At 48.1% G+C, this 23766-nt stretch overlaps 1 protein-coding gene across 3 annotated transcripts in view; it reads left to right on the top strand.

Moving 5' to 3' along the window:
- Positions 1 to 3532: 3532 nt before the first annotated feature.
- The window catches only part of GCK (glucokinase), a 44805-nt gene continuing 24571 nt past the window's right edge, over positions 3533 to 23766 (top strand). For 2 of the 3 annotated variants that reach the window (XM_030796731.1, XM_030796733.1), the window contains exons 1-2: positions 3558 to 4063; positions 22724 to 22874. In XM_030796731.1, coding sequence (XP_030652591.1) covers positions 22806 to 22874 — 69 coding nt within the window. In that variant the 5' untranslated portion in view covers positions 3558 to 4063; positions 22724 to 22805. Of the gene's footprint in view, positions 4064 to 22723; positions 22875 to 23766 lie in introns of all 3 variants that reach the window. The other variant, XM_030796732.1, reaches the window with a different exon arrangement.

Below are 23766 nucleotides of genomic sequence, written 5' to 3' on the forward strand. Positions count from 1 at the left end.
TGGGAGCATTGAATGGTTCAGAGATTCTGCCACTCTGCGGTCCCCAACTCCTCATTTTTTCAAGTAGTCCCTGTTGGGTAAGTGTCCCCCATTGTAACCGGACTCGGATTCCGCCACTTGAAAGCCAAATACAAGAGGAGAGGTTTGGTGGGAGGAAAAGTAGTTTTAACTAGAGCCAGCAAACCAAGAAGATGGTGAATTGTTGTTTTAAAGCATTCTATTATCTCAAATTTTAAAATTTATCATAGGATTCTTAAAGGAAAACTTGGTATAGGAGATACGTGGGAGCAGTGCAGGGTACAGGGTCTGTGTGTCTTGATCCAATGGCTGTCTTGAGTATCACCTATCCTGAGGTCTGGTTGGTGTTATCTTTACTTCGGCCAGATGGTGGTGGGCGAATTGTTCCGACTCCCCCTAAGTTGGAGGATTCTGCAGGGATTACATGTCTGGTTTTTGTTTCAAGATTAGCCCCTGGAATTCCCAAGTAAGCATAGAGTTAGATAAGCAGGCATGGTGCAAAGGAGTGTCTAGTGGGAAAGGGAGAGAAGCAGAGTTTCAAAGTACATTTCAAGGCTACATTTTAAAACTAAAGAAAAAGCCTTAAAATGCATTTTAAAGCTGATTTAATGCTTGGCTGCACTAGAGTCTGGCCAGTATGCAGTGTGGCTGCTCTTGGATCAAGTGACGTTTCAATCAGCTGTGTCCAGGGAGGGCAGGGCCATGTGGCAGAACCTGGCACCTCTGTGTGAGGGACTGCCTTGGCCCCTGTCCTTAGCAGGAAGCTATGGTAAGGAACCCTTAGGGAGACATTAAGTTAGGGAGACCATCCCTGCCAATCCTTTAACCTCCCCAGCCTCAGCGACCTCAGTTGGAAAGTGGTGGTAATAATACTACCACTGACCAGGTGTGGTGGCCAGACATTCCATACTTCAGCTTTAGCCGCTCCCTCCCCACTCTACTGTAATCCTAGCACTTTGGGAGGAAAAGGTGGGCGGAACCTGAGGTCTGGAGTTGAGACCAGCCTGACCAACATGGTGAAACCCCATCTCTACTAAAAAGAAAGTACAAAAAATTAGCCGGGTGCAGTGGCGCACCCATGTGGTCCCAGCTACTCGCGGGTCTGAGGCATGAAAATTGCTTGAGCCTGGGAGGCAGAGGTTCCATTGAGTGGAGATCGAGCCACTGCACTCCAGCCTGGGTGACAGAGCAAGACTCTGTCTCAAAAAAAAAAAAATATATATATATATATATCTTAGTGTGCCTGCCACACTAAGATTGTCTGATTAAATGACAGAATGAATGCAAAAGTACTTTGTGAATCATAAATTTTTTCATCAATATTAGTTATAATGACAATTGCTCCTTCTCCTAATAAATGTATTGCCTTTCTTTAGGAATAAATCTAACAAGAAATGTGTAAGATCTATATGAGAAAAATAATAAAATTCACCTGAAGGACATAAAAGAAGACCAAAATAAATGAAACAACACATATTTCTAGATGAGAAAACTCAATATTATAAAGAGGTTAGTTCTCTAAAATGAATCCCTAAACCCACAAAGTCAATGCATTTCCAGTGAAATTGTCAAAAGCATTATTTTCCGAAGTGGTGAGTAGTGCTAAGATTTATAAGAAAGCCAACATTCCAGAGCAGTGGGGAAGGGATTGCTTCCCCACCAAGTAGCCATATTAGACTATTCCCTCACACCATACCCAAACCACCATCTCCCAGGACCCAGGAGAGCAGAAAAGAGGAATTAGAAGAAAGGCGAGGATGTGAGGTGTGCCCTCAGAATGGCAGTGCACCCAGCACAAGCAATTGCAGAAAGACTAAAGTACAGAACAAATAGAAAACTTGGAAAAATATTAGAAGAAAATGTGGGAGAACATTTTTGCAATTTGGGGATTGGAAATGGTTTTCTTAACAAGATATAAAAACCCCAAAACAAACGATTAATCCAGTTGTTAAGTTTAGCAATAGACTAGGGGAGATATCATAGTATATTTAACAGACAAAGGATTAATAGATATTACAGATGAAATATAAAATAGTTTTTCCAAGTCCATAGGCAGAAGATAATCCAATAGCAACATAGTTAAATAATATAAACAAATCATCCTTAGAAGAAGAAATGCAATCACCAAGAAACACATGAAAAGGTGTCTAGCGTTTTGCAATTCAAGCAACAATGAGGTGACAGATCGGCAAAAAACTCATAAAGATTTATCATCTGAAGGATTGGCCAGGATAAAGCCAAACTTCTCTTGTTGGTGGAAGAAACCGGTGAAGCCGTGCGAAGAGGCCACGTGGTCCTGCCTACCAAGATGTAAAACGTGTACAGCATTTGAACTAGCAATTCAGCCTCCAGGAGCCATCCAAAAGAAACATTGACACACACTTACTCTGGTGAAATTCAAGGACTTCTGCCACAGCCTCCTTTGTAATAGTGAAAATCTGAAACTACCTCAATGACCATCAATAGGAAGTTGATTTTAAAGTGTTACAGCACATCTGTCTGGAGAGATCCCACTGGCCACTCCTCCTTACCCCCTCTGCTGGACCTCTGAGTGTAGGTGGCCTGGAGCTGGGTCCTGAGCCCTCTTTGGTCTATACCGACACTACCCAATATGGTAGCCACCAGTCACACTGGACACTTGAAAAGTGGCTGATCCTAACTGAGAAGGGTCATGAGTGGGAAATACAGACCAGACCTCAGTGTCTTAGGTACGTTTTGTTCCAGACTATTGACTGAGCCCGCAGCTGAGTTGGCTCCAGCACCCTGGCCCCCTGCTCCATCCACTCACTGGGCCTCTCCACTGCACAGAGCAACCTCTCCAGGGGCACTTGGGCTGCAAAGGGGAGAGTGGGTGGCATCCCAGGCTGAAGCTTCCTGGGCAGGGCCAGAGGAGGAGCCAGTCCCTGTGGGCTCTGACAGTGTCAACCTCGGCCAGGCTTGTGTGGGCCAGGTGTACTGCTCTGGTTCAGATTTCAAGACGATAGTCAGGGCAGGCTGCGCCAAAGCTCTCCGATGGGCTCCCCTACTGCCTGGCAAACCCGTCCAGCTTTGGACTCTGGCCCTGCGACCTGGAAGTCAGGCTGCTAAGAGGTCCAGGCAGTGGCCTCCACTGGGGAGGGGCTCTGGAGAGTTTAGAGCCCTAGATGGGAGGTTAGGGATGTAAGATGGTCCCAGGGGCCTGTGCCTGAGCCACGCCAAGCTGCCTGTTCCCTTTCCTCTACTTCCAGACTCATGGGGTCCCCTGCTCCTCAGAATAGGAGTGTGGGAGACCCTGAAACACTGCCCCAGGACCTGAACAGGTGGCAAAGGCTTAACAGGCTAGCAGTCACTGCAGTGACAAGGTGATTGAGTGGTCACCATGGTGATGGGGATGGAGGCTCTTTGCCACCAGTCCCAGTTTTATGCATGGCAGCTCTAATGACAGGATGGTCAGCCCTGCTGAGGCCACTCCTGGTCACCATGACAACCACAGGCCCTCTCAGGAGCACAGTAAGCCCTGGCAGGAGAATCCCCCACTCCACAACTGGTTGGAGCAGGAAATGCCGAGTGGCGCCTGAGCCCCGGGGAAGCAGGCTAGGGTGTGAGAGACAGAGTCACCTGCAGCCTAATTACTCAAAAGCTGTCCCCAGGCCACAGGAGGGAGAGGACATTTCCTACTGAATCTGTCTGAAGGACACTAAGCCCCACAGCTCAACACAACCAGGAGAGAAAGCGCTGAGGACGCCACCCAAGAGCCAAGCGATGGCCCTGCCTGGAGAACATCCAGGCTCAGCGAGGAAGGGTCCGGAAGGGAATGCTTGCCGACTGGCTGGAGAACAATGAAAAGGAGGAAACTGTGACTGAACCTCAAACCCCAAACCAGCCCGAGGAGGACCATATTCTCCAGGGGACCCAGGGCGGGCCGTGACCCCTGTGGGGGAGAAGCCTTGGACATTTCCTCTTCAGAAGCCTGTTGGGGAAGGCTGAGGGGTCCCAGCTCCCCGCGCTGGCTGCTGTGCAGATGCTGGACGACAGAGCCAGGATGGAGGCTGCCAAGAAGGAGAAGGTAGCTCGCCCTCCATTGGGCATTCCGGGAGTGTTTGCTTGCCTGTCCCCAACATTCCGTGGTTTGTTTGAGCCTCAGAATCTGATTTTATGCACAGGCTCTTTGAGAAGGGTCTTTCCAGGAGTGTCTTCTGGGTTATGAAGGCCCCTACTGCCTGGCAGACCCATCCAGCTTTGGACTCTGGCCCTGCGACCTGGAAGTCAGGCTGCCAAGAGGTCCAGGCAGTGGGCTTCACTGGGGAGAGGCTCTGGAGAGTTTAGAGCCCTAGATGGGGGGGTTAGGAATGTGAGGTCTTGTGGGCAAAGCCCACTACCTGATTTTGAGACAACACTCACTAGACATGGTGACAAGTCAAAGATGCCTTGCCTCCTCGCAGACATCACTTTGCAGGGAGCCCGAGGGCTGCTGTGGCCTGCTGAGGAGTGCAAGGCAGTTACTTTTTCCAAAAACAAAGAGAAATCCAGGCATGCTCTGAGCCAGCCCTGAGCCCAGTAGTGAGCAAGGAGAGAGCTGGAGACAGGGGACTTTGCTGTGAAACACTGGGGGGAATGTGCCTACATCACCCCAGCTGGGGGCCCAGGCAGAGTGGGGGAGAAGGGGTAAGTGGGCAGAGCCAGTCACTTTGGGCATGCTTCCCTCTCGCCTCTGTGTGAAATGACCAGGTCAGCATAAACCCTGGGCTGGCTCTGCTTCTGGCAGAGCTAATGATGTTAGGAGGAAAACAACCAGCCCAAGTGAGAGGGTGCGCAGCCAGACAGCTGGACCGGCCGAGGCCCCAATCAAGTCCCAGATCTGCCTGTCACTGGTGCTATGGCAGCAATTTGGATGAGAAATCCTGCCCAAAGGGGCCCCTTCAGGCCACCTGGGGAGAAGGAAGTGGCTGTCTTTGGCATCACGAGAAAGACGGCTGGGAGCTAGGGAGAGGTGGACATGTGGGCTGTGGAGATCTGGCACTTTCCCCAAACAGGGAGAGAAAGCATAGTGTGCCGGTGTGTGTGTGTGCGCGTGTGTGAATGTGCCATGTGTGCATGTTTGTGCCTGTGCATACCTGCATGTGTACATGCATGTGCACATATGTGTGCACAGGGAATCACTTTAATAAAGGCCACAGCAGAGCTGTCCCTGAGCACCTTGCATTCACAGTGGCATGTGAGTGAAACACCTTCTTAGGCTGGGCATCCAGTCTCAGACTCTGGGGCTGCCCATGCCCCATCCTGTATCTGCTCCACGTGTGAGGGGCTGCTGGTCCTGACCAGGGCCAGCTGTGAACTCCAGAATCCTGGGAGGTCACTGACATTCTTGTCAGGGCCAAGAGTGGAGCGAGGCAATGCCTCGGGCACAAACTTTAAGGGGTCACCAGAAACATCAATCATCAAGATATATGATATTTTAAATAATCAAAATGAATGCAAAAAAATTTATGATAGACAAAATACCAAGTTCTAAACAAAGGCAGGATAAGTATCACTGACTTCTGCACTTGTGTCCACCCCATCTACCCCTCTTCTAGTGCCTGGATCGCAGGGTGCCAAGGCCCAGATGAGGGAAGTGTGGAGCTGCAATGGCCACTCCTGTCTGCTAGAGGACTCAGTCCTTGTCTTGGGGGAACCTATCTTGGTTTTAGCACCATCCTAAGGATCTGATGTTTTCCAAGTGAGCTGGCTGTCCAGGCCCACCCAGGTCCAGTCCAGTCCTGTGTCTCTGGGAAGTGCTGCCCCTACCCCAAGCCAGTGTTTGACCTTGGAGCAATGAGCAATGCCCTCCTTGCACTTTCAAAGTTGTCCCCAAGACGTCAGCTGTGTTTGTCTCTGTGCAGACTCCCAGGAGGAACTGTCTTCTTTCTCCTTTTGGATGCTTTGGAGGAAACTAAAGTGTTGCTGGTTTCCCTCTTTCTACTTCTCTGATTGAGAGCAGCTGTCTTGCCGGTACCAACCTTCCAGATCTTACCTGTGGTCGCAGGAGCCTGTGGCCTCAGTCCTGTGCCCAGTGGATGTCTCCATGTGAGTGTCAGCTCCTTAGGGGCAAGCCTGATTCCACTGACACCACCCCCACCCCTCATAAGCTCCTTCTTACCAGCTGCGGTTGCCTGGTACCCCACCATCACTGACTCATTCCTTTGGCATCAAGGTCCATCCCTTACTGGGCCACCACTTCTAGGTGGCCTGAAATTTGGCCCTGGAAACCCCTCTTGGGGACCTTTTGGTCTATATTTTCACTCTCACTCACTATGGACAGATGAGTAAGTCTGGTTAACTTTGCCTGATAGATTTGGTGACCTTTTTTCAGGAAGGAGCCTGGAAAGATGAGATTCAGGTGTACTGGTCAGCTTAGACTGCCATAAGAGAATACCATCCACTGATGGCTTAGAAACAACAGAAATCTATTTCTCACTATTCTAGAGGCTGGAGGTCCAAGATCAGGTGCCAGCATGGTCAGGTTGCAGGGAGGGCTCTCTTCCTGACTTGCAGACCGCCACCTTCTTGCTGTGTCCTCACATGGTGAAGAGAGAGTGAAAACAAGCTCTCTGGTGTCTCTTCTTATAAGAATGCTAGTCCTATGTTGGGGGCTCCCTACCTCATCTAAACCTAATTATCTTCCAAAGGTCTCATCTCCAAATACCATCACATTGGGGTTACGGCTTTAACATATGAATCTTGGGGGACACAATTCAATCCATAACACCAGGAGGGCATGCCGGGAGGAACTGACCTTCCTCCCTCCAGCTGCCCTGGGCACCTTTGCCCCAGAAGTGGAATGAGGATGGAATAAGGTGCACTCCGTCATGCTTACCCACATCCCTGGCAGGAATTGTCCTGGGCCCCAGCAGGAGAGATGCCCCCTCATACTGCCATGGCACCTGCTCTGAGACAGGTGTGCAGACTGCAAAGCTCCAGATGGCCCCCAAGCAGGTGTGCTGGGAGGAGAGGCCAGTGTGGGAGGAGCAGGCAGCGCCAAGGCTTAGGGGAGCAGTGACAGGTCCCCGACTTCAGGGAATGGGCACGCTGTGGGCAGGCAGCTGGTGTGGGGGTGAGGGCTGGGGCTGCATCTGTGGGACCAGGGCTGGGCCATCCATCAGATGCCATATCACAACCCCAGTGCCCCTGCTGTAGCCAGGACAGGAGGCCGGGCCAGGCTGGGAGGTGACAAGAGTGGGGGCTGTCCCCAGGAGAAGCATTCTGCTGCCTGTGGCCCAGGCCTCTGGGGATGAGGACCCCTCAGAAGGAGTAGCTATGTCTAGGAAGCCCCAGGGCAGGAGCAAGCCAAGGGGACATCATTAGTGAGATCCAGGGGATCAGTGGGCCACAGGAGCCCCAGCATGAGTCCCTCTGACTGATGCAGCTAGGCCCACACCTGCACCTGCCCACAGCAGGACCCCCCAGGAGGAGAGGGGACAGATGGAGAGAGGCACAAAGTGCCCTTGGCCTCTGCCTTGAAGCCACCCCAAGGCAAGAGAGATTTGAGCTCCTGTTTAGTGACCTCCAGGGGAACATTCTGGCCCATCTGATGTGGGAAGCCCCTTGTGGGGTCTGTCATTCCTCAGCTGAGCCAGGCCTTTGGAGGCAGCCCAGGCATGTCCCCTGTGTGCTCCTGTCCCTGTGTTGGGACACCTGGCCCAGCCCCTCCTTCTGCCTTTCTCTTCCTTTCCCTTCTCAGGAGTGGACACTTCCTCTTTTAGCCCCCTCACAGCTGTGTGAACTTCTCTGTATCTCTCTCTTTCGGTCTCTTTCTCCCCCTCCCTCTCTGTCTCATTGTCTCTCTGTGTGTCTGTCTGTAGTATTCTCTCTCTGTCACTCTGTCTCTCTCTCTCTCTCTGTGTCTATCTTTCTGTATTTCACTTTATTTCTTTTTCTGTGTGTGTGTGTCTGTTTTTCTCTCTCTCAACTCTCTCTCTCTCTCTTTCTGTCTCTCTTTTGCTGGCCTGAGCAAAGAGGGAGCCCCATCCTGATGCTACATAACCGTGAACCAGCACAGACAGAATTGTAGGAAAGTCCTGCAAGTAGAAGGATAGAAGGGTGAGGGAAGGAACGCCATGTGAGTCATGACAGATCCCTTTCCAGGAGCCACTGACTCACCCTGCCTCCTGCCCTCCCACTGTAACACTATTACTCACAGACAGGCCCGGATTAAACTGATGTTCCAGGTGCCCTGTGGTTCCCACAGTGTGGCTCCCTGGGTCTGGCCTCAGGCTCCACAGGTGCCCAGCCCTGCCAAAGGCTCCAGAGCAGCTGTCCCAGCTGGGGAGCTGCGGGGCCCCTTCACAGAGAGCATGGGAAGAAGTTCCATCCTACACATTACATCAAGAGGGACGTGCCTGAGAAGGGGAGCTGGAGCCCCTGCAGCCTCCTGCTTGCATGCAGGACATAGTGTACCCTGAGCATGCCATGAAAAACACAAACGCACAAAGTTGTAAAGAAAAAAGAAATGACAGGTGGCTGTAAAATCAGTTATAGCCCACGAGAGGCCCACTAATGAGTGGTGATTTCAGCTGATTACAAAGAAATGGTGGTGTTTCTGTAATGACCTAAACATGCACTCGTGCGTGCACACACGCGCACGTACAGTCACATAACTGACCAGCCCTATGCATCACTTGTTAATTACTTAGTAACTGTAACAATAATGGTTTCCAATAAGTGAGCCTTAGTCTCTGCGCAAGGGTCAGTTTGTTGAGCACACAGGGGCCTTGCAGTGGGGGCAGGTGACCGGCTCCTGGGAGCCACCAGCCTCTCCTCTCCTGCTCTTCATCTTCCTCCGTGGTGGAAAATTGTCTCACTGCTTCTACACCTGAGGATGAACATGTCCCTTTATTTCAGTCTGAAACACTTGTAAAAATATACTAGAATGAATTAAGGTTGCAATTATTGATATCAGGCAGTGAGTACATCAGAGTTTATTATACTATCTCCTTTACTTACTTTGAAGTTCTCTATTACCAAAAAATTAAACACTATAAAAGAAAGAAAAAGGAAATGAGGCTAGATTCAACACAGATTACTCTTACCAAACCCTTCTTAGTCCCAGGAGTCCCCTAACACACGCACTTGTGACCTGGAGTGATATTCACAGCATTCCTTACCTGGCAATACCTGAGTATTAGCCCCTCCTAGTGGGATCTTTGTTGTAGACAACCAGCAACTATCAGCCCTGCCAAGAAACAAGTAGGAAAGGGGAGTGCTGGGGAGGCCAAGAAGTGGGATTTTCCGTGCTCCTAGGCTGTGACCCAGAGGGCACGGCTGTGAGGCTGATCTCAATGAACATTCTGTCTTGGAAGTACAGGGATCCTCTGCTACCTGAAAACGTTCTGAGTATTCACTTTCATGGATTGCAAAGTCATTTACCCAAAATTCACTCTCCAAATGAAAAGTGAGTATGATGAATCAGTATTCAAGTCCCACCTGGGTCCTGGGAGAGGGTATGGACATCATATCCCAGCTGTTCCACCAGGAGGACCCAATCTCAGTCTCACTGCCTGCCTGCATCGTTTGTCTGCTGCCAGCCTGCACAGTAGGAAGGGAAAACATGATTTGCCTCTGTTTTAGGTCAGGTTCCCAAGAAGTAGAGCCTGAGATTGGAATTCTTGGAAAATGGTGTTTGCAGGAGTGCTGTCAGCAGGAGCTGTAAGGAAGTTGGGGGGACAGAAAACGAGAGGTAAGAAGCCAGTCAAAGAGGGAGGTCCAGCTTAAGTCCGCCTCAGTCTGGTTCCACCTGGGCTCTGATGCATGAAGAATATCACAGGGTTGTCCCTCCTGGGAGAGGGGCCAGCCTGTTGTACCTGTATCAAAGCCATCAGCTGAGGGCCGGGGGGAGGGAAGATCTTCCAGGCATTTCCAGGAAACTCTCAGGAGAAGGGTGTAGCTGTGAGCAGTCTGCAGCTGCTGCTCACTGCAGCTAAAGGCTGGGTGTGCAGGCCAGTCGGCCAGTGAGGCACCAATAGCAGGCACTACAGTCCACCCCTTGACTGCTCAGACCTACTGCTTTCCACTTTAAGCTCTCTCCATCCAGGCACAGCTTCTGGGAGAACTTACAATTGGAGAAACAGAAGGATGAACTACAATGCCCACTTCTGCAGGTGATTGTAAGACTGTCACTGTTACTCACCATCATGCCCCACCCCCACCATCCATTCTAGTGTCCCCTTCCCCTTGGCTAACACTGCTGGTCTAGGTGGCTTGCCCAGAGCAGGAACCAAACCCTTATCCCTGAGGCATCTGAATCCTGGATTCCTTTATCAGCCTATTGTTGTTGTAAGTTGTCCATTCCCAATTACAACTGGACATGAGACTCCCAAGAAACACCCTGGCAAATCATCTGAGTGCAAGCCATATTCTTCCTGCTCCATTATGTAGCTGTAGTCTTACCTCCTAATGACAAGGGTAAATTGCCACATTATGCTCCCTGTGCCAGGATGGTAATACCTTTCTCTACCTGCTTGGCTACTGGCACAAGGAGCACAGCATGACTAGGAGGCAATTGTAGCTGTACATTTAGTGAATGTGTTAATGTATCACCTGGTGGAAGGACCCCCTCCGAGAACCAGGACTTCTAGACCCACAAAACCCGAAGTTGTGAATGGTGGAAGCACGAATTTCCCAAGTGGATCATGGAGAGTGATGAAGAGCTCTTGGTTCCCAAACCCACATATTTTACCTTTCAGGAACATGGCCTCATCCCATAGCCGTTAGAGTGTATATTGCATTCTGGAGGACAGTGGGCCCTCCTAATGGGTGTCATCTTCAAGATGACAGCTCCACTGTGCCTCCAAGAGGATGCTCGACCACTCTATCTGTGATTCCTTGGTTAGCAGGACTGGCTGAGGCACTGAGGGTAGGAAAGGCAAGTCCATTGCTGGCTGGAATACATGTCAATCCAAGTCAAGAGAAAATGCTGCCCTTTCCAGGTTGGAAGGGGTCCGATTTAGTCAACTTGTCACCCAGTAGTGGCTGGTTGGTCTCCTCCAGGAGCAGTGTCATACCAGGGATTCAGCACCAGTTGCTATTGCTGGCAGTTCCTACATTCAACAGCAGCAAAACTAAGTCAGCCTTGATGAGAGGGAATGTATGCTTCTGGGCACAGGCATGGCTTCCTTCTCTGACCCCATGATTATTTCTGAGTGCATGGTGGCCGACATTCAGCTGCCTGGCCATCCTGTCCACCTGGTTATTATTGCCTCTTCCACAAGAAGTGGTTTCTGGCTGTCATTAATGTATCATACTTTGTGCCTACTCACACAGGTTTATCTCTACAACCCCATGCCACCGCTTTTCCACAATCTTCTAATGTTGCTGCTTCCAAGCTGCTGAAGAACGAGCTAAGCTATTCACCAATGTCCATGAGTCTATATTTACCTTAGGCCACGTCTCTCTCCACACAAAGTGAACAACCAGGTGCACCCTCCAAAACTCTATTAAGAGGATTTCTTCTCCCCAGTGTCTTTCAGGGCCACTTTGAGTGGGGCTGAAGTACAGCAGAAGTCCATTTCCAGGTTGCATCAACATGCCAAACTAACCTATCCATGATCAATGCATAGGTGGGTTTTTCCCTCCTCCAGCAGCTAGACAAAAGACACCCCCCAACAAGAGGCCATTTGTGCATGTGAGTGAAAGAGAGGTACAGGGGCCAATATTCGTGCAACAGTGGTAGATGGCAGGTGGGTCTGGGCCACCTGTCCCTGCAGCTTATCTGTGCCATCTGGACCTGCTCAAGCCTGATTCCAGATATACCATTTCCATCTTATGATGGATGGCTTATGACCTAGTGGGTCTGAGAGCACCAAACTCATAATGGGCAGTTATAGCCACATGGTCACTTAATGTCCTATGGTCAGATACTCTGCTGGGTGGCATGCCAGGAAATGCTTTACAAGTGGTGTTTGGTTCTCTGCTGCAGATGGCATGACCTTGGTCCAGAGCCCTAGGGGTTTGGACAGTGACTCCTGTTGGGGCCTAATCTCACATTCCATGCAGAGTATCATCAGATTTGCCAATCACATAGCCTAAGGGTCAGGACTGATCCAACCAGTTTTTGCAGAGATCAGACTGGAGAATGAAAGGTTGATATGATGTGACCCACCACTCTACATACATCCTTTAAGTCTTTGAGAATGGCAATAATTTCTGCCATCCCTCCAGATCTGTGTTTTTCTATTTTGGCTGGGTGGGAGTGCAGCATTTTCACTTCACCTTTGCTATTACAAATGTTGCTTATTCTATAAATCAAGGAACCATTGTAAGAGCTCTTCTGATGGTTAAGTATATCCATTCCAATGATTTATTCAGGATCCAAGGAAATGATTTCTGGCTGAATACACAGAACTAGTGGATCCAATGTGAGACATACCTGGGCCAGAACTATATTTGCCATCTTACCCCAATAAGCCTGCACTCTACTAGGACAGCCATGATAGCACTTTGGGACCCTAGATATAAGTGTGAATTGCTGGCTGGACGCAGTGGCTCACGCCTGTAATCCCAACACTTTGGGAGGCTGAGGCAGGTGGATCACCTGAGGTCAGGAGTTGAAGACCAGCCTGGCCAACATGGTGAAACCCCATCTCTACTAAAAAATACAAAAATTAGCTGGGCGTGGTGGTGGGTGCCTGTAATCCCAGCTACTCAGGAGGCTGAGGCAGGGAGAATTGCTTGAACCCAGGAGGCGGAGGTTGCAGTGAGCCAAAATCACACCACTGCACTCCAGCCTGGGTGACAGAGCGAGACTCCATCTCAAAAAAAAAGTGTGAATTGCTATGAAATCACTATCAAAAGATCTGAGTGTTACCCTTACTCAGTGTGGTCAAATATAAATAGCCATAGATTCCTGTTATACACACTTGCTGTGGGCTACAGAGTCTTTCCTCATAGAAACCCAGTCCCTCTTTCAATCAATGGGTTCTGATTCTGAGAACTGGCTGAGGTTTGGGAACTGTGCCTTTCCATCATAACTTTCCACTGGGGTGACTGACCTTGGCCTTCTGTTCATCCTTTCTGGCCCCTAAGCATCCAACACTCTATTAGCCTTCTCCTTAGACCCCTATAAGCTAATCCCTTCTAGTTGTTAGTCTGACCTTGGTGCCCAATATGATAATTATTCCCACTTTGCTTCTGATGTGCTTCTAAGTGCTGCCCCTGGTCTCTGCCCTTAAGTGATCTATCATCCCCACTGCCATTAGGGGGAGAAGCTCTGAAAAACAGTTGTCTCCCATCAATTCTGGTCTACAGAGGACAGCCCTACTGAGCCTCAACCATGTGCCCGACACCAGCAGATTCTTTACAGGCTGGGAAGCAGAGTGTCTTCCCTGCCTTTCCAGGGAACATAGCCAGCTTACAGCCTTTTAGATCATATAGAGTAGGTCAATTATATTTTGCCCCATTTCTTTTATCCTTTTGATCACTTTCTTTTGGCCCACCACGTAAACTCAAGCATCTCTACTTCATTTAATCGAGCTGTTGCTTTTTCTAAGCTACCAAGAGCCACCCCAGCAATGTATCAGAGCCCTCTCTTGGGACCCTTGCCAGGGTGTTAAATCCTGCATCATAGGAGAATGCGCCCACATCAGCAAAGTCCCCTTATCCTCTTGATATCCCACCTGCCTCAGTCCAGCACCTTCAGGATCTGGTCTCAAGCACAGGATCCAGCACCTTTGGGATCTAGTCTCCCACTTCCTGCTAGTACTTGTTAGCCAAAGACTGAGTTCCTTTGGCATACAATTTTTTCTTCTTCCTTGACAGGTCCAAGTTGGGCCATGCTGAGATTTGACCCTCCTTGTGGCCAGGAGGGGAAGTGGGGGCCAATCCTGAGGAAGGCATGCCATGTCTCCTGGGGCACTTTTCTCTTTCAGACATCTGCATACTTTTCAAGAGAGAAAAGGCCTCCTTCTCACAGCAAGACTACTTCTGTAGGTGCAGGTGGCTCGTGGGAATCTGGGAATTCAAAATTCTCAAGTGTACCCACTAGCACATTAGAAAGCCAGTTGTACACATCTCTTTCCAAATCTTCATTCGGTGACACCATGTCGGTAGCTGGAAATGGGCCATGGTGGGTGTATTTAAGCCATGAAAATCAGAAAATGCTACAAACCAGGGCATCCCGCATCTCTAGACGGCAGATTGTTAGCCATTTCCCAGCATACCATTGCGTATACTCCTTCCCATCAGGGCCCTGGCTTGCCTTCGTGGAGGACTCAGCCCTTGCTGAAGTTCTGCTGCTGCTCTTACAATTGAGTCCTGTGCCTGGTCTCCAGCTCAGCCTGCCTCACTACAGGAGACAAGCGTCTCTTTAAACACTGCCGAGAAGACCCTCTGGCTCTCAGACTTGGCTTTAAATCAATAGACCTGAGCCTGCCATTTTCTCTTTTCCATGCATCACTCCACTGATCCACAGGTCTCATACTCCTGTGGAGTTAGTATCTCCCCCACACCCTCAGTGCCAGAGACACTAAGTAAGCAAGTACCTCCCTGTCCACCTCCATCCCTGCTCCCCACAGGCAGGGCCTTGGCAATCCACTGCTGCAATGTGCCAGAAACTGTCAGTACTCCTACCACCAGTGAGGTGGCATCCAGCTGGGAAGTGATCCAACTCCAGAGTCCCACCCTCATAGGCTGATTTCTAGGACCACCCCGGTAGACTGTGTTAGGTTCTTGAAGCAGAGTCTGAGATAAGGATTCTGGCACCTGTGATTGAGTGGGAGGGTGCTCTCAGGATGAGATGGGGTAGAAATAGGCAAAGGTACAGATTCAGCAGCAGTTGAGCCTCAGTCTGACCCAGCAGGGAGCTCTCAAATGTGAATGACATCACAGAGTTGTCCCTCTGAGGCAGGGGCCAGCCTTTGTGCTCCTACATGAGTCAGTCACTGGCTGGAGGCCCCTGGGGAAAGGCTAGGGCTGCCAGCTTTAGCAAATAAAAAATTAGGGCACTCAGTTAAAATTGAATTTCAGATAAACAACAAATCATTTTTTAGTATATGTCCCAAATTATGCATAACATAATGTGTTTTCTCCCGCCAGCCCTAGGAAGGGCATAACTTCCCAGGTATTTCTAGGTAAAGTAACTTTGTAGATCAGGATTAAGTCCCAGGAAAGAAGTCCAGCTCTTCTCTTCAACCCTGAGCAGCTGGGGGTAGGCACAGGGGCCCAGCAGGCACCCATAGCATCTCCTACAGCATCTGAAATGAACAGGGTCATCACGTACTAGATACAAATGTACCCACTGCTGAGTTCTTCAGGGATTATATAATTAGGTACTTGGTATTTTAAATACATTACATTATGCAGAAGTCCGTTGAGGATTGCTATATTTGCAGAGTTTTGTGATATTGGGGGATTAGATGGAGTTTTCAGATAGGCATCATACTGTTTTTCATTTAAAACCCTAGAGTATTGTAATCCTAGAGAGTGATCCTGCTATTAGTAAATTAGCTCTCCAATAGCTTTTCAATGTGGCTGCAAAGGACATGCGTGTGGTTCACCCTCCCAGGAAATCCAGGAGGGCAGCATTGGCCTGAGTTTGGCTGGTTGGGCAGGTAATGCTGGGCAAAGGCAATGGGTGGAATGGTTTGCTTCCCTCAGTCCTTTCAGACACAGCCCAGCCCACCACGTCAAGCCAGTGGGTGCATCTGCAACCAATCCCCATGAGAACTGCAGCCTCTCAGAGGTGGGCAAGTTGGCCCAGGTGGGTCAGGAGGATCAGATGTTGAGAAAATCTTTGGATTAGAGGCAGGCAGAGCAGGGAAGCATCGGGTGATTCTATGACAGACCCAGGGCTCCAAGCTGCAGTTCAGGAGGGGCACTGGTGCGGCCTCTGCTCAACTCCCCCTTGAGTGACATCAGGTGAAGTGCTGACAACACAGAAGGCAGCAAACACTGCCAGTCAGGTCTGCTTCCCAGGACAGCCAGTTGCTAACCCTTCTCCAGCACTGGATTTTGGTCACCTGGCTGGGAGCTCCACCTCCCCAGCTGCTGCCTCACCTGCTTTTCCAAACCCCACCCTGTAAATGGTAACTACATTTTGTGCCCACCACGCCTCATTTCCATCTCTTTGGAGCACCTCTCACGTGGAGCTGAACAGAACGATCTGTTAAGCCCACCGTGTCTATTAGGGTTGTCTAGGCTGTACCAGATACCCAACTAAAACTGGATTTACCAACAGGCATTGTCAAGGCACATAAGAAAGAGTCTAGAGGCAGGCAGCTCTCAGCCTAGTGTCAGGCTCTGGGTCAGCTTTCCAGATTCTCTTAGCTTCCCCACATCTGCCAGATGCCACCACAGGCACAGGAGGTACAAACAAACCCAAAAGTTGTTCTGGAAACAAGAAGGGAAGGGGATCCCCCACCATATCTCCCCAGAGGCCTTCCTTCCCACATGTCACTGTCCTGAAGCCAGCTCTAGCAGAAGAGAGCAGGGTGAATTTGTCCAGGGCATTCAGCCCTCAGTGCTGGGTCCATTACTACTTGACCCCTGAATAAAACAGAGGCTCCATGAGCAAGAAGAGGAACTGGATGTTAGAGGGCAAGAATGTATCCATCCCACCCCTAGGAGCACGCATGGACAACTGCCCAATTTTTGCTCCTATTGCAGCCCAGGGGCTGGCCCAGAGACCTCGCCAGTGCTGAGTCACAGGACGCTGGGAAAGTGAGACCAGAGCCTGGTCTCAGGGAAGAGCTCAAGGCTGCTTTGGCCTGCAGGTCACAGAGCAGCTGCTGAGCAGTGAGAGCCCACGATGGGCCAGGCCCGGGGTCTTGGAGACCTGAATGAGATAGACTGGGCTCCTGCTCTCCTGGGCATTGCCTCTTAGAGGGCAAAGACAATGAACAATAAACAAATAGAACATGAGGTGGTTTCCAATAGTGACTGATATACTTTGGATATTTGTCCTCTCCAAATCTCATGTTGAAATGTAATCCCTTATGTCGGAGGTGGGGCCTAGAAGGAGGTGTCTGGGTCATGGGGGCCGATCCCTCAAGAATGGTTTAGTGCCATCCCCTTGGTGATGAGTGAGTTCACGTGAGAGCTGGTTGTTTGAAAGAGCCTGGCCCCCTCTCATTCTCCTGCTCCCACTCTTGCATGAGACACCTGCTCCCCCTTCTCCTTCTGCCATGATTTTAAGATTCCAGGGGCCTCACAAGAAGCAAATGCCAACTCCATGCTTCTTGTTCTGTCTGCAAAATTGTAAGCCAATTAAACCTCTTTTCTTTATAATTTATCCAGCCTCAGGTATTTCTTTATAACAGCATAAGAACAGCCTAATACAGTGATGCTCTCCAAGTGACCTTTGGGCTGAGACCTGAAGAAGAAGGGGAAGCAGTCAGGTGTGATAGCTCATGCCTGTAATCCCAGCTCTTTGGGAGACTGAAGTGGGAGGACTGCTTGAGCCCAGGAGTGGAAGACCAGCTTGGAAGACATAGCAAGACCCTGGCTCTACAAAAAAATTTTTTAAATTGGCCAGGTGTGGTGGTGCACACCTGTAGTCCCAGCTACTTGGAAGGCTGAGGCAGGAGCATCTCTTGAGCCCAGGAGATTGAGACTGTAGTGAGTCATGTTCACACCACTGCAATCCAGCTTGGGTGACAGAGCAAGACCTGTCTCAAAAAAGAATAAAGAAGAAAGTAGGAAGAAGAAGAAGAAGAAAGAAGAAGAAGAAGAAGAAGAGGAAGAAGAAGAAGAAGAAGAAGAAGAGGAAGAAGAAGAAGAAGAAGAAGAAGAAGAAGAAGAAGAAGAAGAAGGAGGAGGAGGAGGAGGAGGAGGAGGAGGAGGAGGAGGAGGAGGAGGAGGAGGAGGAGAAAAGGAGAGGAAGAAGAAGAAGAGGAAGAGGAGGAGGAGGAAGATGAGGAGGAAGCAGAAGCAGAAGAAAAAGAAAGAAAGAAAGAAAAGAGAAAGAGAAAGAAAGAGAGAAAGAAAGAAAGAAAGAAAAGAAAGAAAGAAAGAAAGAAAAGAAAGAAAGAAAAGGGAAAGAAGGAAGGAAAGAAAGAGGGAAGGGAAGGAGGGGGAGAGAGAGAAGGAAGAAGGAAGAAGAAAGAAGAAGGAGAAGCAGAGGCTCGTGCTGGATAGCCTTGCTTTTGCCAATGACCTTGCTGATTTTCAGGGGGTCCTGGTGTCTTAGTCCATTTGTGTTGCTGTAAAGGCATACCTGAGGCTGGATAATTTACAGAGAAAAGAGGTTTATTTGGCTCACAGTTCTGCAGGCTGTACAAGAAGCATGGCACCAATGCCTACTTCTGATGAGGGCCTCAGGCTGCTTCCACTCATGGCAGAAGGTGAAGCAGAGACTGCATGTGCAGATATCACATGGTGAGAGAGGAAGCACAAGGGGGCAGGGAGGTGCCAGCCTCTTCCTAATAGTAAGCTGTCTTGAGAACTAATAGAGTAAGAAATAACTCACACCCTGCCCCCAAGGAAGGGCATTAATCTATTCATGAAGGACCTGCCCCCATGACCAAAACATCTCCCATTAGGCCCCCCACCTCCAACATTGAGGATCAAATTTCAACATGAGGTTCAGGTGGACAAATATCCAGCTATAATACTGGGCAATGCTGACCTGAAGACAGCCTCTTCCCCTCTCAGGCCCAGAGCTCCTTGGCCTTGTAATAACAGAAAATTGGGTTTGAGTGTCAAGATTTTTCCTTTAGTCCCCATGCAGCTTCTTGGAATGAGGTGGCATCTTCTCCCTTTTCATAGGTGAAGAAACAGAAGCTCTGGAGGAATGAATCATTCATCCAAGGTCAGGTAGCTAGTAAGCGTCCCACCAGCTCCCCAGATCTCCTGTTTCCTGTCCCAAGTCCCATTGAGTGAGCTGGAACAATGGCTTCACTGGCACCTGCCGGGAATGGTGGCAGGTGCCTGTAATCCCAGCTACTCGGGAGGCTGAGGCATGAGAATCACTTGAACCAGGGAGGCAGAGGTTGCAGTGAGCCGAGATCACACCACTGCACTCCAGCCTGGATAACAAATGGAGATTCCGTCAAAAAAAAATTAACATATAATATACATACAGTAACATTCACTTTTTAAGCGTACAGTTTCATGAGTTTTATCAAATGTATATGGTTATATAACCACCATCACCATTAAGGCAGAATCTTCCTATCACTCAAATAATTCCCTCAGCCCCACCTCTTGCTGTCAATCACTTCTCCCACCCTAGCCACTGGAAATCACTCATCTGTTTTCTGTCCCCTTGGTTTTGCCTTTTCTAGAATGTTCTATGCATGAGATAACTGAGAATATAGTCTTCTGTGTCTGGCTTCTTTCACTTAACATAATGCCTAGCTCAGCAGTGTGTCAATCATCCCTCCCTTGCCGTTGCTGAGCAGTGAGTATTCCACTGTATGGCTGTGCTACAGTGTGTTCATCCATTTATTCATTCACCAGCTAATGGGCATTTGGATTGTTTCCAGGCTTTGGCTATGATGAGTGAAGCTGCTGTGAACGTTCAAGTACAAGTCTTTGTGTAGACAGGGGTTTACATTTGGCGGGATAAATACCTAGGAGTAGTATCGTGTGGTTAAGTGTATGTTTAAACTTAGAAAAACTGTCAAACTGTTTTCCAATGTGGTGTGTACCATGTTGCATTTCCATCAGCAGTGTTTGAGAATTCCAGTTGCTCCACATCCTCCTTCCAGCACTTGGTTTCATCCATCTATTAAATATTAGCCACTCTGGTGACTGTGTAGTGATATGTCAGTGTGGTTGTAGTTTGCATTTCTACAATTGACTAATAATAATGTTGCACATATTTCTGTATGCTTAGTGGGCATTTTTGGTGAGTTTTTAAAAATTGGGTTGTTGTCACCTTCTTATTGAGTTGGAAGAATTCTTTATATGTTCTGGATGTTTATTCAAGTGTGTGTCTGCTAAGAGGTGAGACTGGTTCTACCCTGGTCCTAACAAGCACCCTGGGCCTGCATCCCTTTTTGTGTCTGTGAGCTGGGTCTGCAGCCCTCTCCTCCCACTACCTACTGCCCAGCAGTACCCCTCACCCATCACTGTGGCTCCTGCAATGACATCTCAGCCTGTCTCTCCCTCCCTCCTGCTACCTAGAGGCAGGATGGCTCCATGACGCAGGGTGGGCCCTGAAGACAGAGTATCAGGGTTTGGACCTTGTATTAGCAAGAGTCACAAGGGAAACTTACTTTATCTCTCCATAGCGCTGCTGTGAGGATCCAATAAATTAATCCACAGAAGAGCTTAGGACAGCACCTGGCACAAAGTTTACATGAGCTATTTATGATGTTATTCTTCCAACCCATTGTTTCTGTGTTGTCATAAACATGAGTGCAGGACTCAGTGTCCCAGCTCTGTGTCCCTCACATACATTCTCTGACAGCCCACAGGTCTTGCCTGTCACGGCCTCATTCAGTAAGCGATGACTCTGCCTCGTCCTTGGCTGGGGCCTTGCATTGGACATTTCTGTATCTATATTTGTTTTTTAAAAACTAGCTGTCAGCCGGGCACGGTGGCTCACATCTATAATCCCAGCACTTGGGAGGCAGAGACAGGTGGATCATGAAGTCAGAAGTTCAAGGCCAGCCTGGCCAACGTGGTGAAACCCCATCTCTACTAAAAATACAAAAATTAGCTGGGTGTGGTGGCACGCACCTGTAATCCCAGCTACTTGGGAGGCTGAAGCAGGAGAATCGCTTGAACCTGGGAGGCAGAAGTTGCAGTGAGCCAATATAGCACCACTGCACTCCAGCCTGGGCAACACAGCAAGACTCCATCTCAAAAAAAAAAAAAACAAAAAAAAAACTAGCTGGACTTGATACTCTTGTTAGAGGAAGATTTTTCCACATCTGTTAACTTTTCTTCTACTGTTATCCATCTGTGCAGGTTTTTCTGTCCTCCTGAGTCAATTTTGATAATTTATATTATTATATTTTGAAAATCACCCATTTCCTATAGTTGTTTATTAGTGTCTTCTCTGTTATATTTGATTAGATTACCAAATCTTGCTCATTGATTTCCCATTTATTTTATTGTGTTTATTTTTTTGAGACAGGGTCACGCTCGACAGCCCAGGCTGAAGTGCAGTGGTGCAATCGTGGCTCACCGCAGCCTTGGCCTCCTGGGCTCAAGCAATTCTCCCACCTCAGCCTCTTGAGTAGCTGGGACCTCAGACACACACCACCACAGCTGGCTAATATTTTATTTATTTATTTATTTATTTATTTATTTATTTATTTATTTTTGTAGAGACAGGGTCTCACTATGTTGCCCAGGCTGGTTTCAAACTCCTTGGTTCAAGTGATCCTCCTGCCTCAGCTTCCCAAAGTACTGGCATTACAGGCATGAGCCACCATGCCCAGCTCCCATTTACTTTATAGTAAGTGCCTTTATGGGTGTAAATGTTCCTCTGAGACAGCTTTGGCTATTAGCCATACTTTTAATATTTTGTACATTCATGGTTATTCATTTATAAATGGTCTGTAATGCAATGCAGATTTCCCCTTTGGCCCAAATGCCATTTACAGCAGCACTTTTCTCTTTCTGAGCAGACAGAATATTTTGGTTTCCCCTCTGTTGTTTATTTCTCGTCTGCCTCGCCTCATTTGCTAGGTGTTCCTTTGGTGTGCCTTAAGTCCGAGCCACTCAAATATTTGTGTTTCTCTAAACACCCTTGACACTGTCCTGCTGGTTTCTCTATCTGGAATGTCCTTCCCTTCTTGGCCAGTTCCCCCTAGTGCATCAAAGAAATCCTGCTCTGTTGCCTTCAGAAAACAAAACAAAATGAAACCTATCAGTCTCTTTATGTCCCCAGAGACGCTGTAGCTTTGCTGGTATCTGGTTGTATTAAGCTGTTCATTTGTCTCTTCTGCTAGATGGTAATCTCCTTGGAAACTAAAAACTAAACACTTTTCTAACTTCAGACTAAGCACAAATTAGGTTCTCAAGAAACATTGAATAATGAGTGATCCAGTATCCCCTTCCAACATATTTTTGGTCATTGATACCATCATTCTGAGTAGTTACTAGGGAACACTTCACTGCAGTAACCAATACAGCAAAACATGAAATAGAGTTACATAGTGGAATTGTATTTCTTGCCCATATAATAGCCAAATGCAGTTTTTTATCAGCTGGGAGGTTCTCTTCCACGCAGTCATTTAGGAATCCAGTGAACATAGCAGAGGTTGCTAGCTCTAGACCCAAACCCATGTCCTCTTTGTCCACAGTGATGACAATGCCAGCAACAGCTGGCTAGCTATTCTGTAGTTCTCAGCCTCCCTTGCAGTGAGATGTCTCCATGCAATTTCAGTGGAGCAACATATACTATTTCCATTTCCGGGTGTAGGCTCCTAAGAAGAGGGTGGCTTCTTCATGTTCTTTCTCACCTTTCCTTGGGCTAGCTGCAGATAATGATGAGGCTTTAGGGGGTGGGTGGAGCCATAAAGTAGAAGAAGCCTGGATTCCTAAATGACTGTGTGAAGTGTTCCCTAATTTCACATAATTGTTTCTTAATTTCCTGTTTGGGTTATTTGTTGCTAGTGTATAAAAAAACCCTGATTTTTGTGTGTTGATATTTGTGTGCTACAACTTTGCTGAATTAGCTTATTAGCTCAATTTGATCTCAAATATTAGCTCAAATATTTTGGGGGATTATTTATGGTTATCTACATAAGATCATGTCATCTGAAATAAAGATAGTTTTATTTCCTTCTTTCTGTCTTAGTCCATTTGGGCTGCTGTAACAAAATGCCATAAATTGGAGGCTGAGAAGTCCAAGATCAAGGCACCAGCTAATTCACTGTCTGATGAAGGCCTGCTTTCTGGTTCATACATGGCACCTTCTAGCTGTGTCCTCACATGGTGGAAAAGGCAAGGTAGCTCTCTGGGATTCCTTTTTTTTGTTGTTTTTTTTGTTGTTTTTGTTTGTTTGTTTGTTATTTTGAGACGGAGTCTCACTCTGTCACCAGGCTGGAGTGCAGTGGCACAATCTCGGCTCATTGCAACCTCTGACTCCCTGGTTCAAATGATTCTCCTGCCTCAGCCTCCCGAGTAGCTGGGATTACAGGTACACATCACTACACCCAGCTAATTTTTGTATTTTTAGTAGAGACAGGGTTTCACCATGTTGGCCAGGATGGTCTCGATCTCCTGACCTCGTGATCTGCCCACCTTGGCCTCCCAAAGTGCTGGGATTATAGGCACGAGCCACCGTGCCTGGCCTCTGGTGTTCTTTTTATAAGGGCTCTTTTTGTTTTTATGTGGGCTCTACCCTCATGACCTAGTCACCTTCTAAGGCCCCACCTTTTAATATCATCACACAGCAGATTTAATATATGAATTTTGAGGGGACACATTCTTTCCATAGCACTTTCCAGTATGGATACCTTTTATTTATTTTTCTTCCCTAATTGCTTTGGTTAGAAATGCCTTCCCTAACTGCTCCACTACTGTGTTGAAAAGAAGTGGCAAAAGTGGGTATTCTTCTCTTGTTCCTATCTTAGGAAGAAAGTTTAAGTCTTTTGCCATAGAGTATGACGTTAGCTATGGGGTTTTCATATATGACATTTATCATGTTGAGGAAATTTTCTTCTTGTTTCAATGATGACAGGGTGTTGAGTTTTGTCAGATGCTTTTTCTGCATCAATTAATATGACCATGTAGTTTCTTTGTTTTATTCCATTATTGTAGTACATTACATTAATTTTTGCATGTTGAACTATTCTTGTGTTCTTGGGATAAATTTCACTTGGTTATGGTGTATAATCC

The sequence above is a fragment of the Nomascus leucogenys genome, chromosome 17, assembly GCF_006542625.1.
Source record: "Nomascus leucogenys isolate Asia chromosome 17, Asia_NLE_v1, whole genome shotgun sequence".
Taxonomy (NCBI): Eukaryota; Metazoa; Chordata; class Mammalia; order Primates; family Hylobatidae; genus Nomascus; species Nomascus leucogenys.